The 15,637-nt window shown below is 59.6% G+C and overlaps 1 protein-coding gene across 1 annotated transcript; it reads right to left on the bottom strand.

The window, feature by feature from the left end:
- Positions 1-281: 281 nt before the first annotated feature.
- On the bottom strand, positions 282-13,658 carry LOC104552691 (uromodulin-like). Its single transcript, XM_062007830.1, has 9 exons — positions 13,650-13,658; positions 12,759-12,825; positions 11,241-11,408; positions 10,299-10,504; positions 9,609-9,769; positions 8,863-9,108; positions 7,154-7,313; positions 1,085-1,220; positions 282-373 (listed from the first exon to the last, which is right to left on the bottom strand). The coding sequence occupies exons 1-9, from the start codon at positions 13,656-13,658 to the stop codon at positions 282-284; spliced, it is 1,245 nt and encodes a 414-aa protein (XP_061863814.1).
- Positions 13,659-15,637: the final 1,979 nt, after the last annotated feature.

Genomic DNA, 15,637 nt, shown 5'->3' with positions numbered 1-15,637 from the left:
GAGAAGGTTCAGGAGGGGTTGAGAAGGGCCAGGAGGGGATGGGAAGGGCCAGGAGGGGATGGGAAGGGCCAGGAGGGGTTGAGAAGGGCCAGGCAGGGATGAGAAGGGCCAGGAGGGGATGAGAAGGGCCAGGAGGTGCTACAGGGAACAGAAACACCGTGCCCTGACTCGTCCATCAAGCACTGTTTGCATCCAGCCATCACCTTCTCCAGCCCCTCCCCATGCACACACAAGCCAGGGCCTCTCTGCTACAGCCACCTTTATTTGGAAACAGCCCTTTCCTACAGCACCTGGTGCCTGGCAGCCACAGCTGCAGCCAGCACCCCCAGCACACACAGCACGATGAGGCCCCCAGGGAGCCAGGGGCTGGGGCCTGCAGGAAAGGAGAAAGGTTGGTTACACATCAGGAGCCCTGGCACAGCATCTCCTGTCTGAGGGCACGTTGAGGGGAGGAGAAGGGTAAGAACTGCTGGATACTTTGGGGTCCTGAGGGCACTAACAGGACTTGGTCACCCTAACTGGCCTCACCTGGTGCTGCCAGCTGCTCTGGGGCTCTGTTTGGCTCAGCATTGCTGCCTGCTCTGAGCCATGGGCTTGCCCCCAGCCCTGCCCCTGGACCTCCTCAGATCCCCTGGGCTGAGCTGGCTGCTCTGAAGCAGCCTTGTCTTGCTGGGGGGATGTAGAAACTCAGCCTTCCTCACCTGGGGTGCTGACCTGGTAGCCATTTGGCATGTGGCTCCCTTCCCAGCTAGCTGCCCTGCTCAGCCTGAGCCATGCCTGCTGTGGTGCTGCTCATGCAGAGCAGAGCTCCCTGCTCTGCACAGCCACAGCACCTGCAGGATCCCACACTTCAGGGCAGGGATTGCAGCAGCCCTTTGTGAATAACCTGACATTGCCTAGACAGCTGCAAGAATCTGAAAGGTCTTTTCCAACCCAAATGATTCCATATTGCTCTAAGCCACAGCAAACTCTTGCTCTGTGTTAGCTTAGCAGTTGGACTTGGTGATCTTAAAGGGCTTCTCCAAAGGAAACGATTCTATGACTCTGAGAGCTGCTCCTGCCCTCCCTGGAGGGCCATACCTACCCCCCAGGTCCTGTGGGTCGGTCCCAGAGTGGTGGGTCTCTGCTCCCAAGGAAGGAGCAGTCAGGAGGTGGATGGAGACAATCTTATTGTAGTCGTCTGCCAGCGCCCGCCTGCGCCTCCGGTGCCTGGGGCATTGCTGTCAACAAAGGCCAGGGCAGGGTGGTGGCATCAGAGGCCAGGGGAGAAGCCAGCTCAGAGCACAAGAGCTGTGCTGCTGGTCCTTCTTTGGCAGAGGCTCAGGTGGGACTGCAGCCTGGGAGCAAAGACCCCAGAGCATGAGAGGAGCTCGCTCCTGAAGGACCTTCACCTGCTCCTGTCCACCTTCTGGCACAAGCCTCTGCTCCTGCAAGGACCCAGCAGGCAGAGGGAAGAGGGGCAGGATGGCTCTGGTGACTTCAAGCTCATGTGCCTTTAGTTCAGGGCTCTGGGTGGAGGTGAGCTCCTGCTGCTGGGAGGTGTTTATTGTGCTGAAGCATCCAAAACCAGGGCAGAGCTCTTTCAAAGAGCAAAGCCAGGGGAGGGGGCTGTGGCTGCTGCTTGGCCAGGGCACAGTGTGAGGAGCAAAGCCAGAGGAGGGGGCTGTGGCTGCTGCCTGGCCAGGGCACGGTGTGGATGAGAAGCAAAGCCAGAGGAGGGGGCTGTGGCTGCTGCTTGGCCAGGGCACGGTGTGGATGAGAAGCAAAGCCAGAGGAGGGGGCTGTGGCTGCTGCCTGGCCAGGGCACGGTGTGGATGAGAAGCAAAGCCAGAGGAGGGGGCTGTGGCTGCTGCTTGGCCAGGGCACAGTGTGGATGAGGAGCAAAGCCAGAGGAGGGGGCTGTGGCTGCTGCTTGGCCAGGGCACAGTGTGGATGAGGAGCAAAGCCAGAGGAGGGGGCTGTGGCTGCTGCTTGGCCAGGGCACAGTGTGAGGAGCAAAGCCAGAAGAGGGGGCTGTGGCTGCTGCTTGGCCAGGGCACAGTGTGGATGAGGAGCAAAGCCAGAGGAGGGGGCTGTGGCTGCTGCTTGGCCAGGGCACAGTGTGGATGAGGAGCAAAGCCAGAGGAGGGGGCTGTGGCTGCTGCTTGGCCAGGGCACAGTGTGAGGAGCAAAGCCAGAGGAGGGGGCTGTGGCTGCTGCTTGGCCAGGGCACAGTGTGGATGAGGAGCAAAGCCAGAGGAGGGGGCTGTGGCTGCTGCTTGGCCAGGGCACAGTGTGAGGAGCAAAGCCAGAGGAGGGGGCTGTGGCTGCTGCTTGGCCAGGGCACAGTGTGGATGAGGAGCAAAGCCAGAGGAGGGGGCTGTGGCTGCTGCTTGGCCAGGGCACAGTGTGAGGAGCAAAGCCAGAGGAGTGGGCTGTGGCTGCTGCTTGGCCAGGGCACGGTGTGGATGAGGAGCAAAGCCAGGGGAGGGGGCTGTGGCTGCTGCTTGGCCAGGGCACAGTGTGGATGAGGAGGCAAAGCCAGAGGAGGGGGCTGTGGCTCCTGCCTGGCCAGGGCACAGTGTGGATGAGGAGCAAAGCCAGAGGAGGGGGCTGTGGCTGCTGCTTGGCCAGGGCACAGTGTGGATGAGGAGCAAAGCCAGAGGAGGGGGCTGTGGCTGCTGCTTGGCCAGGGCACAGTGTGAGGAGCAAAGCCAGGGGAGGGGGCTGTGGCTCCTGCCTGGCCAGGGCACAGTGTGGATGAGGAGCAAAGCCAGGGGAGGGGGCTGTGGCTGCTGCTTGGCCAGGGCACAGTGTGAGGAGCAAAGCCAGGGGAGGGGGCTGTGGCTCCTGCTTGGCCAGGGCACAGTGTGGATGAGAAGCAAAGCCAGGGGAGGGGGCTGTGGCTGCTGCTTGGCCAGGGCACAGTGTGGATGAGAAGCAAAGCCAGAGGAGGGGGCTGTGGCTGCTGCTTGGCCAGGGCACAGTGTGGATGAGGAGCAAAGCCAGAGGAGGGGGCTGTGGCTCCTGCCTGGCCAGGGCACAGTGTGGATGAGGAGCAAAGCCAGAGGAGGGGGCTGTGGCTGCTGCTTGGCCAGGGCACAGTGTGAGGAGCAAAGCCAGGGGAGGGGGCTGTGGCTGCTGCTTGGCCAGGGCATGGTGTGGATGAGGAGCAAAGCCAGAGGAGGGGGCTGTGGCTGCTGCTTGGCCAGGGCACAGTGTGAGGAGCAAAGCCAGAGGAGGGGGCTGTGGCTGCTGCTTGGCCAGGGCACAGTGTGGATGAGGAGCAAAGCCAGAGGAGGGGGCTGTGGCTGCTGCTTGGCCAGGGCACAGTGTGGATGAGGAGCAAAGCCAGAGGAGGGGGCTGTGGCTGCTGCTTGGCCAGGGCACAGTGTGGATGAGGGGCAAAGCCAGAGGAGGGGGCTGTGGCTGCTGCTTGGCCAGGGCACAGTGTGGATGAGGAGCAAAGCCAGAGGAGGGGGCTGTGGCTGCTGCTTGGCCAGGGCACAGTGTGAGGAGCAAAGCCAGAGGAGGGGGCTGTGGCTGCTGCTTGGCCAGGGCACAGTGTGAGGAGGCAAAGCCAGAGGAGGGGGCTGTGGCTGCTGCTTGGCCAGGGCACAGTGTGGATGAGGAGCAAAGCCAGAGGAGGGGGCTGTGGCTGCTGCTTGGCCAGGGCACAGTGTGGATGAGGAGCAAAGCCAGAGGAGGGGGCTGTGGCTGCTGCTTGGCCAGGGCACAGTGTGGATGAGGAGCAAAGCCAGAGGAGGGGGCTGTGGCTGCTGCTTGGCCAGGGCACAGTGTGAGGAGCAAAGCCAGGGGAGGGGGCTGTGGCTGCTGCTTGGCCAGGGCACAGTGTGAGGAGCAAAGCCAGGGGAGGGGGCTGTGGCTGCTGCTTGGCCAGGGCACAGTGTGGATGAGGAGCAAAGCCAGAGGAGGGGGCTGTGGCTGCTGCTTGGCCAGGGCACAGTGTGGATGAGAAGCAAAGCCAGAGGAGGGGGCTGTGGCTGCTGCTTGGCCAGGGCACAGTGTGGATGAGGAGCAAAGCCAGAGGAGGGGGCTGTGGCTGCTGCTTGGCCAGGGCACGGTGTGGATGAGGAGCAAAGCCAGAGGAGGGGGCTGTGGCTCCTGCCTGGCCAGGGCACAGTGTGGATGAGGAGCAAAGCCAGAGGAGGGGGCTGTGGCTGCTGCTTGGCCAGGGCACAGTGTGAGGAGCAAAGCCAGAGGAGGGGGCTGTGGCTGCTGCTTGGCCAGGGCACAGTGTGGATGAGGGGCAAAGCCAGAGGAGGGGGCTGTGGCTGCTGCTTGGCCAGGGCACAGTGTGGATGAGAAGCAAAGCCAGAGGAGGGGGCTGTGGCTGCTGCTTGGCCAGGGCACAGTGTGGATGAGGAGCAAAGCCAGGGGAGTGGGCTGTGGCTGCTGCTTGGCCAGGGCACAGTGTGAGGAGCAAAGCCAGAGGAGGGGGCTGTGGCTGCTGCTTGGCCAGGGCACAGTGTGGATGAGGAGCAAAGCCAGAGGAGGGGGCTGTGGCTGCTGCTTGGCCAGGGCACAGTGTGGATGAGGAGCAAAGCCAGAGGAGGGGGCTGTGGCTGCTGCTTGGCCAGGGCACAGTGTGGATGAGGAGCAAAGCCAGGGGAGGGGGCTGTGGCTGCTGCTTGGCCAGGGCACAGTGTGGATGAGGAGCAAAGCCAGGGGAGTGGGCTGTGGCTGCTGCTTGGCCAGGGCACGGTGTGGATGAGAAGCAAAGCCAGAGGAGGGGGCTGTGGCTGCTGCTTGGCCAGGGCACAGTGTGGATGAGGAGCAAAGCCAGAGGAGGGGGCTGTGGCTGCTGCTTGGCCAGGGCACAGTGTGGATGAGGAGCAAAGCCAGAGGAGGGGGCTGTGGCTCCTGCCTGGCCAGGGCACAGTGTGGATGAGGAGCAAAGCCAGAGGAGGGGGCTGTGGCTGCTGCTTGGCCAGGGCACAGTGTGAGGAGCAAAGCCAGAGGAGGGGGCTGTGGCTGCTGCTTGGCCAGGGCACAGTGTGAGGAGCAAAGCCAGAGGAGGGGGCTGTGGCTGCTGCCTGGCCAGGGCACAGTGTGAGGAGCAAAGCCAGAGGAGGGGGCTGTGGCTGCTGCTTGGCCAGGGCACAGTGTGGATGAGGAGCAAAGCCAGAGGAGGGGGCTGTGGCTGCTGCTTGGCCAGGGCACAGTGTGAGGAGCAAAGCCAGGGGAGTGGGCTGTGGCTGCTGCCTGGCCAGGGCACAGTGTGAGGAGCAAAGCCAGAGGAGGGGGCTGTGGCTGCTGCTTGGCCAGGGCACAGTGTGGATGAGGAGCAAAGCCAGGGGAGGGGGCTGTGGCTGCTGCTTGGCCAGGGCACAGTGTGGATGAGGAGCAAAGCCAGAGGAGGGGGCTGTGGCTGCTGCTTGGCCAGGGCACAGTGTGGATGAGGAGCAAAGCCAGAGGAGGGGGCTGTGGCTGCTGCTTGGCCAGGGCACAGTGTGAGGAGCAAAGCCAGAGGAGGGGGCTGTGGCTGCTGCTTGGCCAGGGCACAGTGTGGATGAGGAGCAAAGCCAGAGGAGGGGGCTGTGGCTGCTGCTTGGCCAGGGCACAGTGTGAGGAGCAAAGCCAGGGGAGTGGGCTGTGGCTGCTGCTTGGCCAGGGCACAGTGTGGATGAGGAGCAAAGCCAGAGGAGGGGGCTGTGGCTGCTGCTTGGCCAGGGCACAGTGTGGATGAGGAGCAAAGCCAGAGGAGGGGGCTGTGGCTCCTGCCTGGCCAGGGCACAGTGTGGATGAGGAGCAAAGCCAGAGGAGGGGGCTGTGGCTGCTGCTTGGCCAGGGCACAGTGTGGATGAGGAGCAAAGCCAGAGGAGGGGGCTGTGGCTGCTGCTTGGCCAGGGCACAGTGTGGATGAGGAGCAAAGCCAGGGGAGTGGGCTGTGGCTGCTGCTTGGCCAGGGCACAGTGTGGATGAGGAGCAAAGCCAGGGGAGTGGGCTGTGGCTGCTGCTTGGCCAGGGCATGGTGTGGATGAGGAGCAAAGCCAGGGGAGGGGGCTGTGGCTCCTGCTTGGCCAGGGCACAGTGTGGATGAGAAGCAAAGCCAGAGGAGGGGGCTGTGGCTGCTGCTTGGCCAGGGCACAGTGTGAGGAGCAAAGCCAGAGGAGGGGGCTGTGGCTGCTGCTTGGCCAGGGCACAGTGTGGATGAGGAGCAAAGCCAGAGGAGGGGGCTGTGGCTCCTGCCTGGCCAGGGCACAGTGTGGATGAGGAGCAAAGCCAGAGGAGGGGGCTGTGGCTGCTGCTTGGCCAGGGCACAGTGTGAGGAGCAAAGCCAGAGGAGGGGGCTGTGGCTGCTGCTTGGCCAGGGCATGGTGTGGATGAGGAGCAAAGCCAGGGGAGGGGGCTGTGGCTGCTGCTTGGCCAGGGCACAGTGTGGATGAGGAGCAAAGCCAGAGGAGGGGGCTGTGGCTGCTGCTTGGCCAGGGCACAGTGTGAGGAGCAAAGCCAGAGGAGGGGGCTGTGGCTGCTGCTTGGCCAGGGCACAGTGTGGATGAGGAGCAAAGCCAGAGGAGGGGGCTGTGGCTGCTGCTTGGCCAGGGCACAGTGTGAGGAGGCAAAGCCAGAGGAGGGGGCTGTGGCTGCTGCTTGGCCAGGGCACAGTGTGGATGAGGAGCAAAGCCAGAGGAGGGGGCTGTGGCTGCTGCTTGGCCAGGGCACAGTGTGGATGAGGGGCAAAGCCAGAGGAGGGGGCTGTGGCTGCTGCTTGGCCAGGGCACAGTGTGAGGAGCAAAGCCAGGGGAGGGGGCTGTGGCTGCTGCTTGGCCAGGGCACAGTGTGGATGAGGAGCAAAGCCAGAGGAGGGGGCTGTGGCTCCTGCCTGGCCAGGGCACAGTGTGGATGAGGAGCAAAGCCAGAGGAGGGGGCTGTGGCTGCTGCTTGGCCAGGGCACAGTGTGGATGAGGAGCAAAGCCAGAGGAGGGGGCTGTGGCTGCTGCTTGGCCAGGGCACAGTGTGGATGAGGAGCAAAGCCAGAGGAGGGGGCTGTGGCTCCTGCCTGGCCAGGGCACAGTGTGAGGAGCAAAGCCAGAGGAGGGGGCTGTGGCTGCTGCTTGGCCAGGGCACAGTGTGAGGAGCAAAGCCAGAGGAGGGGGCTGTGGCTGCTGCTTGGCCAGGGCACAGTGTGGATGAGGAGGCAGGAGCTCACCTTGGTGCAGGGCTCAGGGCTGCCAGGCAGGCAGAGCCGGACTCGGCAGTGCAGGAACACCTCGGGGTACCCAACGAAGCGAAACATCTGGAAGCTGAACTTGGCAGCAGAGCTCTCTCCAATGGCATTCAGGTACATCACTGAGTCGTCATGGGGACACCTGGGACATGGTGGCTGAGTCAGCACATGAGGGGGAACATCCCAGGGACACAGGGACAGCTGCAGCCCCCTGTTTATGTGGGAATGCCAGTGATGTCTCTATTGGCACCCAGTGTTGTGCCCAGCCTGGGGAGGAGCTGCCACCAGCACAGGAATCATAGAATCAGGGAATTGTTTGGGCTGGCAAAGCCTCTGAAGCTGCTGCAGTCCCAGCCCTTCCCTCCCCCTGCCCAGCCCAGCACTGACCCACAGCCCTCAGCACCTCAGCTCCAGGGCTTTGGGATCCCTCCAGGGCTGGGCACTGCCCCAGCTCCCTGGGCAGCCTGGCACAGGGGCTCACACCCCTCTCAGGGAAAAGCCTGTCAATGCCTCAGTGTCTTTCTTGGAGTGAGGGGCCCAGCACTGACACAGCCCTGGAGCTGCAGCCCCTCAGTGTCCCTGTGGCAGTGAGTGAGGGGCCCAGCACTGAGCACAGCCCTGGAGCTGCAGCCCCTCAGTGTCCCTGTGGCAGTGAGTGAGGGGCCCAGCACTGACACAGCCCTGGAGCTGCAGCCCCTCAGTGTCCCTGTGGCAGTGAGTGAGGGGCCCAGCACTGACACAGCCCTGGAGCTGCAGCCCCTCAGTGTCCCTGTGGCAGTGAGTGAGGGGCCCAGCACTGACACAGCCCTGGAGCTGCAGCCCCTCAGTGTCCCTGTGGCAGTGAGTGAGGGGCCCAGCACTGACACAGCCCTGGAGCTGCAGCCTCCCCAGGGCCCAGCACAGGGGCACAGGCACTGCCCTGCTCCTGCTGCCCCCCCAGTGCTGATCCCAGCCAGGCTGCCCTTGGCCTCCTTGCCCCCCTGGGCACGCTGCTGGCTCCTGTTCAGTCGCTGGCACCAACCCCCCCAGGCCCTTTCCCTGCAGCAGTTTCCAGCCCCTCTGCCCCAGCCTGGAGCTGCCTGGGCTTGGTGAGGCTCAAGAGCAAGACCTGGCCCTGAGCCTTCTTCAGCCTCATCCTATTGCCCTCAGCCCAAGGCTTCAGCCTGCCCAGAGCCCTCTGCAGAGCCTTCCTGCCCTCAAGCACACCCACACTCTTGCTGAGCTTCATGTTATCTGCAAACTGACTGAGGCTGCCCTTGAGCTGGCTCCTGTCCTGCTCTGTGGGGCCACAGCTACTCTGCAGAGGTAAAGTGAACTTGGTTGTGGGTTCTGTTTCCCATATATCCACGTTACTGGCTTTAGTTTGGCTGCAGCTCTTCAGCAGAGACCTCCCTGCACATCCCAGCAAGGTCTCCCCTCTCCCCTCCTTGCCTGCTGCCTCCCCACCTGGCCAGGAGCAAAGCAGGAGGGAAGGCAGCACTATTGGCACCAAGGCAGGCTCAGGAGTGGGGGGACTATCTCAGAGTGGTCAGGAGATCATCTGTGGGGCTCTTCCATCTACTAGATGACAGTGTCCACCACAGTTCCCCCCTGTGAGCAATGAGGCTGGCATTGCTCATTGCTCCCTCAGCAGCCAGCAAAGGGCTGAGGCCCTGCAGGGAGATCAGAGGGGCCAGGGGCACCCCACTCACCCCTTCTCAATGAGCTGGTGCCTCACAGGCTGGTAGGGATCCCTGCTTGGGGTGGCCCAGCAGTCCTCAATGGTCAGCAAGAAGTACTTGAGCTGGTGCTGTCCTTCTATCTTCAGCAGGACATAGAGTGTGTCTGTGATGTGCACATCTGTGCTCGGGAGCTGGTAGGGCTGGAGGTAGGAGGGGGTCTTGTACAGCCCCATGCTGACGTTGAAATGGCCTTCTCTGACCACAAACTGCACCAGCCTGAGAAGAGGGGAGGAGAGATCAGGAGAAGGCAGGAAGGCTGCAGCATGTCAGGCCAGCAGCATGCTGATTGTGGACGTGCCTCTGCTCCCAGGGGAACCCTGTGAGAGCCAGACCCCGTTGCTGACAGAGGCAAAGAGCTCTAGGAGCTCCTGCTGACCACTGAGGCCAACGAGGGCTATGAGAAGGGCAACCCAGGGCTCCTGACCTGCACCTCCACAAGGACCTACCAAGGGCATCCTCCAGCTCCCTCCCTTTGTGTTTTGCTTAGTTGGTTTCAGGCAGTGAGGCTAGGAGAAGACTGTGCATGGCCCTCTGTCCCAGGCCCAAACCTTGCATTGAAAACCCACATTGGGAAGAGAAAAGGAGACCCCCTCCCCGCCATGGCTTTGCTCCCAGAACTCTCTAGTGACCTCCCCAGGGCCTTTTGCAGACCACATCTCTATTTCTGCAAGCTCCAAGCTCTCAGAGCAGCAGGAGGGTGAGGAGGGACCACTCACTTGTCGACAGGAGTGAGGGCAAAGGGCAGCTTCACCACCTGCTCGTAGGCGTAGATGCAGGAGAAGCGCACGAGCAGCCGTGGCCGGCGGGAGATGATGCCCCGGGGTGCCCCCTGCTCCGACTCCAGAGCGTTGGAGTATGACACATGGGAGCTGTTTTGCTGCAAAGACATGGAAATCAAGCCCATACACATTGCTTTGAGCTCCAAGGTCCAGCTCAGATGGTGCAAGGCTTCCTGGATGTCTGCTCAAGCCCTGTGTCCAGGGGCTGCTGCCAACCGTCACTGGGGCAGGCAGGAGTCAGCAGAGTTATCACAGGTGAGGACCCTTCTGTGCAATGCAGAGCTGCAGCACCAGTTCCTCTGCACACTCCTTGACCCATACAGCAAGTGAGGGACCAAGGGCTGCAGAGCTCAGCAGAAGCTGCCAGAAAGCTGTTAGCTAATGAAGAGCACGCTGGGACTTCCATGCTCTGCTGAATTAGACAAGATGTGCTGGCAGCAGGGGTTTGGTGGGGAAAGAAGAGCTTTCTGACAACCCCCAGGGAAGCCTTCCAAGAGGAAGGAGAACTTTACATCACTCAGACATAAAAGAAATAACCTCTGGGGCTTCCCCTTGCTGTCCCTTCTCAGTGTGTCTGCTCCTCTTCCAGCTTTGGAGCTATGCAGAGAGGCTCTGCTGGGTTCTCACCTGGATTATTGACCCACAGGCAGTGTGGTTTTCACCTGTGAGAGTGGCTGCAAAGAACAGCTCACCCTCTTCTTCCCTTTCTGAGACCTTGCATGCCTGGTTCTTCAAGTGGACAAGCTCCAGGGGGATTTTCAAGAGTTCAAACACCTCCTTCCTCACCATCATCTTCATGTGCTCTTCCTCACAGGCCAACTTCAGAACCACATCTGGGGGAAAAAGCCATCTGCAATAGCAATAAGGAAGAAGCCTGAAGGAGCCCTAGGTCAGCTATGGGATGGCACAGTCCCACTGAGCTCAACAAGACCCTCAGGCCAGCCCTGCTGGAGGCTCTTAGAGACACTGGGCAAAAGGCAAACCTTTGGGAACTTGCAGAAGTTAATGTGGGTCTGTCACTGGTTGCCCAAGACCTGCACGAGTCCATGGCTGCTGCTACTCTGAACAGACACAGTCCTCAAGCTGTGTCTCCTCAGGCAAGTCCTCAAGACAGAAGTCATGGGCATGGCCCCTTTTGAGGGCTGCAGAATCCCTGCAGTCTGCCAAGGCCACCAGGCAGGGACAGCAATCCTCTCTTTCACATGGGCAGTGTCTGGAAGGAGCCTTCACTGTCACTGTGCTGAAGTGTGTGTGGTTATGTTGAGGCTGTGAGACAACTGCTCCACAGCATGCCCTGCTGCCCTGGCACAGCTTCTCAACAGCCAAGGCTTCCTTCTTACAGCAGATAAGACTTTTGGGGGAGGAAAGAAACAGCCTGTGACTAGCTCTTGTACCAAGGTGTAGTCAGGACACAGTAGTGGTAGGGGATGCACCTGAAGCAGGAGCTGGGATGGGCTCCTGAAGCCTGCACTAGAGAGGAGCAGTAACAGCAGTACATGGTGCCCATCACCCTCCCCTCTGCTGCCCCTGGACACGCTGGGGAGGGCTCACCAACATCCCCAGCCCTACCTTGGCAGAATGCCCCTGTGAAGCCTGGTTTGCAGCTGCAGACTGGTCTGTCCTCCACCAGCTGGCAGTGGCCCTGGTGCTGGCAGGGGTTTGGCAGGCAGGACTCTGGGTTCCTCTGGAGGCGAGGGGCAAACCATTGCATCGGGCTGTGTGGGCTCTGCAGCTCACCTGCAGCACAGAGGGGACTGAGCTGAACCACAGCCAGAATCTCTCCCTCAGGAGAGGTAAGAGAGGAAACTTGCCCCATGGCATGAAGCCCTGCACTAGCTTAGAGATAGAACAGACACATAGGATCATACAATCCCAGCATGGTGGGGGCTGGCAGGGCCCTGCAGAGCTGCTGCAGCCCCTGCTCAAGCAGCTTCCCCTGGCTCAGGGGGCACAGGAACATGTCCAAGGGGGTTTGGAAACCTCCTGAGGAGGAGCCTCCACACCCTCCCTGGGCAGCCTGGGCCAGGGCTCCCTCACCTCAGCACCAAAGGACTTGCTCCTTGTGTTTAAGTGGAGCTGTTTGTGTTCCAGCCTGTGCCCATCACCCCTTGTGCTGTCCCTGGGCACCACAGAGCAAAGCCCATCCCCATCCTCCTGACACCCACCCTTGAGGCATTTCTCAGCATTGCTGAGGTGCCCCTGAGCTCAGGCTTCTCTTCCCCAGGCTCAACACCCCCAGGGATCAGCCTTTCCTCATGTCCCACATCCAAAGCAGAAACTGTCCCTTATCTTGGCTGGAGGGATGAGCCTGGGAAGCCTCCTCAGCAGCTGTAACTTGGATCAGAGCTCTGGAGCCTGAGATTTCTGCCTATTTTGGCAGCTCTGGCATCCCAGTTCCTGCCTCTCTGAGCCCTGCTCTGCCATGTCCCCTCAGCAGATGAGGAACCTGGACACAGATTGGGTGAGGGTTTGACCTCTTTCCTCACCTTTCTCCAGCACAAAGAGCCTTTAACAATGACACACCCTTGCACAGGAGTTTTGGTGCCTTTCAGTAAATCTTTGCAACTTTGGCCTCAAAAATAAACATTGTACCTTTGGATTCCTTTGCTGCTGTTGAGGCAGGAGAACAGTGCAGTGGGAGCTTTGGTTCCAGCACAGACAGTCCTATTTAATAATCCTAATGAACTGTTCTATGCTCCTTTAGTTGACAACATATTTATGACTCATTCCACTAAAGAATTTAGCTGTATTCAATCCAGAAGGAAAGATCTGGTGGGGAGAGGTGTCTGGTTTTGTCAGCTTTTGTCATGTGGGGATCCCAAAAGCCTTCAGTTGTGCAGCTAATGGCATATTTAATGTTAGTTTCTCCCCCTCAAATGTATTTCCTACAGTCAGTGCAGTTTATCTGAGGTTCCCAGTGCAACAATGCATCAGGGAAGGCTTTTGTAGAGCAGCATTTAGAGTGGTTAATCTGGAGGCTTCTAAAAATGCTTGAAGTGAGCATTACAGTTGGACTTGATGACCTTAAAGGTCTCTTTAAGATCAGGGAACCAGCAGGGAGAGGGGAAGGGAGTGGAAGAGACTCACTCTTGTTGCCTTCACAGCCAGGCAGGCAGAGGGCAGAGACCAGCAGCAAACACCTCACAGTCTTTTCCTGTAAAAACAAGCAAGCTCTGGGTAACTGGGGCTTTTAGCACAAGATCATATCTGCTGGAGGCATTTGCACCCCCAAGCACAGGTGCAGGAATTTCTGGACTGCATCTCCTCTGAAAACTCTGGGCTGAATGGCACAAAGTCATTTCCTATCCCAAAGGGACAGATCAGCAATGCCTCCCCCTCACAGGCCAACACAAGGGTTAAACACTGTCCTGGATTTAGGAGGCTGGGAGAAACCAGACCTCAGACCTGCAGGGGTGTCCTGACAGCAATCATACCACGTTTCAGTAAGAACAGGCACTTTGAGTGGCACCTGCACAGCTGAGGTACCAGTCCAGGCTCCCCAAAGAGGAAAGGAGTTTCCCTCTTCCCTCTACAGCACATTCAAAGAGTTAAGAGATGCAAAGAGCTCTTCACTTTTCTGGTAACCCATAACCATAACAAGGAGCAAATGGGATTAGAAAATACCAAAGCCTTTAGCACAGCTCAAATGAATGCCACTCATTAGGTCCATCTGCCCCATTGATACACATAATGGATTTCCTTAGGGAAATTAATGGCATGGTGCCATTACCAGTGTCCTTGTCAGAGAGGCGGATAGAGTCAGCCAGGGCCATGCTTTGCCACCCCTGTGCCCTGCAGGTGCACTGAGAGGGGTGCAAGAGGGGCAAAACCAGTGGTAAAAGACCCAATCTGGTCTGGCAGCATATCACATACCCCCTCCACATTATGTACCTCCTCCATGTCACATACTCCTTCTATGTCACATACCCCCTCTGTCACATACCCCTCCACATCATGTACCTCCTCTATGTCACATACCCTCTCCATGTCACATACCCCCTCTATGTCATATACTCCTCCACATCACATACCCCTCCACATCATGTAACCACTCCATGTCACATACCCCCTCTGTCACATACCCCTCCACATTATGTACCCCATCTATGTCACATACCCTCTCCATGTCACATACCCCTCCACATCATGTACCCCCTCCACATCATGTACCCCCTCCACATCACATACCCTTCCACATCACATAGCCCTCCACCCAGCCCTGAGCAGCTGAGACCCCCAGACCTCCAGACAAGGAGGGTTTCTTCCTCACTCTGCTCCTTGCTGGCTGCACCACTCCTGAGAGATCCCACCACATCTCATCTGGTTCTCATCCACTTACCATGGCCGGGCCACTCTCTGCTCCTCCACCTGCCACTGCCCTGCCTGCCCCTTGTGCTCCCTGCCCTGGGCCTTATATCACATCCTGGCAGCTCATCCTTCTCCCCCACAGACACGCTGCCTGGCTGATTGCTCAAGAGCCAGTTCAGCATCCTTCAGCAGGAAAAGGACTCTGCACAAGTCCATCCCCCAGCACAGACGGCCCTTCAACGCTGACCCCATTCAAGGCCCTGAGGGGATCCCAAACAGGGGGATATCTCCACCCCCCTCCCCAGGGAAGCTGGTGGGGGGGTTGTGTGCATCCAGCTGGTGTTGTGGTATGTGCTTCTGACGCAGCACTAAGGGCAGATAGAGCAGTGAAGGACAGATAACCCGGGTACCCAACACACGCCGCTCTGCACCCGCAGCAAACCTTTGCTTCAGCTGCTTCCTGACACCTAGGAACTGGTGAGGAGCACTGATGGAGAGATGAGGGCTTGGTCCTACCCTGACTTGTCTGGGAAACAGTAACCAGCTGCAAACAGCAGTAATCACTCTAAGTGATGTTTCTTGATACATCAAGAAGAGTGTGGGCAGCAGGGCCAGGGAGGTTGTGCTGTCCCTCTGCTCTGCCCTGCTGAGGCTTCAGTCCTGTGTCCAGTTCTGGGCTCCTCAGCTCCAGAGGGACAGGGAACTGCTGGAGAGAGGCCAGGGCAGAGCCACCAAGATGATCAGGGGACTGGAGCATCTTCCTTCTGAGGAAAGGCTGTGGGACCTGGGGCTGTTCAGTCTGGAGCAGACTGAGGGGGGAGCTCATTGATAGTTACAAATATCTCACTGGTGGGTGTCAGGAGGTTGGGGCAGCACTTGTTTCTGTTGTATCCAGGACAAGGGGTGATGGGATGAAGCTGGAACACAACAAGCTCCATTGAAACACAAGGCAAAACTGTGTCAGTGTTTGAGTGAGGGAGCCCTGGCCCAGGCTGCCCAGGGAGGGTGTGGAGGCTCCTGCCTTGCAGGGCTTCAAACCCCACCTGGACACGTTCCTGTGTGACCTGATCTAGGTGGGAGCTGCTTCTGCAGGGGGTTGGGCTGGATGAGCTCTAAAGGTCCCTTCCCACCCCCCCCATTCTGTCATTCTACAAACCTCCCCCAAAGTGTGGCTTTCAGAAACACAGGGAGGTTTTGGGCTCCCCAGCTCCAGAGGGACAGGGAGCTGCTGGAGAGAGGCCAGTGCAGGGACAGCAAGATGCTGAGGGGACTGGAGCATCTTCCTTCTGAGGAAAGGCTGTGGGACCTGGGGCTGGAGAAGAGGAGACTGAGGGGGGAGCTCATTGATAGTTACAAATATCTCACTGGTGGGTGTCAGGAGGTTGGGGCAGCACTTGTTTCTGTTGTGTCCAGTGCCAGGACAAGGGGTGATGGGATGAAGCTGGAACACAAACAGTTCCATTGAAACACAAGGGAAAACTGTGTCAGTGTTTGAGTGAGGGAGCCCTGGCCCAGGCTGCCCAGGGAGGGTGTGGAGGCTCCTGCCTTGGAGGGCTTCAAACCCCACCTGGACACGTTCCTGTGTGACCTGATCTAGGTGGGAGCTGCTTCTGCAGGGGGTTGGGCTGGATGAGCTCTAAAGGTCCCTTCCAACCCCA

Source organism: Colius striatus, chromosome 14 (assembly GCF_028858725.1).
Source record: "Colius striatus isolate bColStr4 chromosome 14, bColStr4.1.hap1, whole genome shotgun sequence".
In the NCBI taxonomy this organism is placed as follows: domain Eukaryota; kingdom Metazoa; phylum Chordata; class Aves; order Coliiformes; family Coliidae; genus Colius; species Colius striatus.
This window is presented reverse-complemented; position numbering and strand designations above follow the sequence as displayed.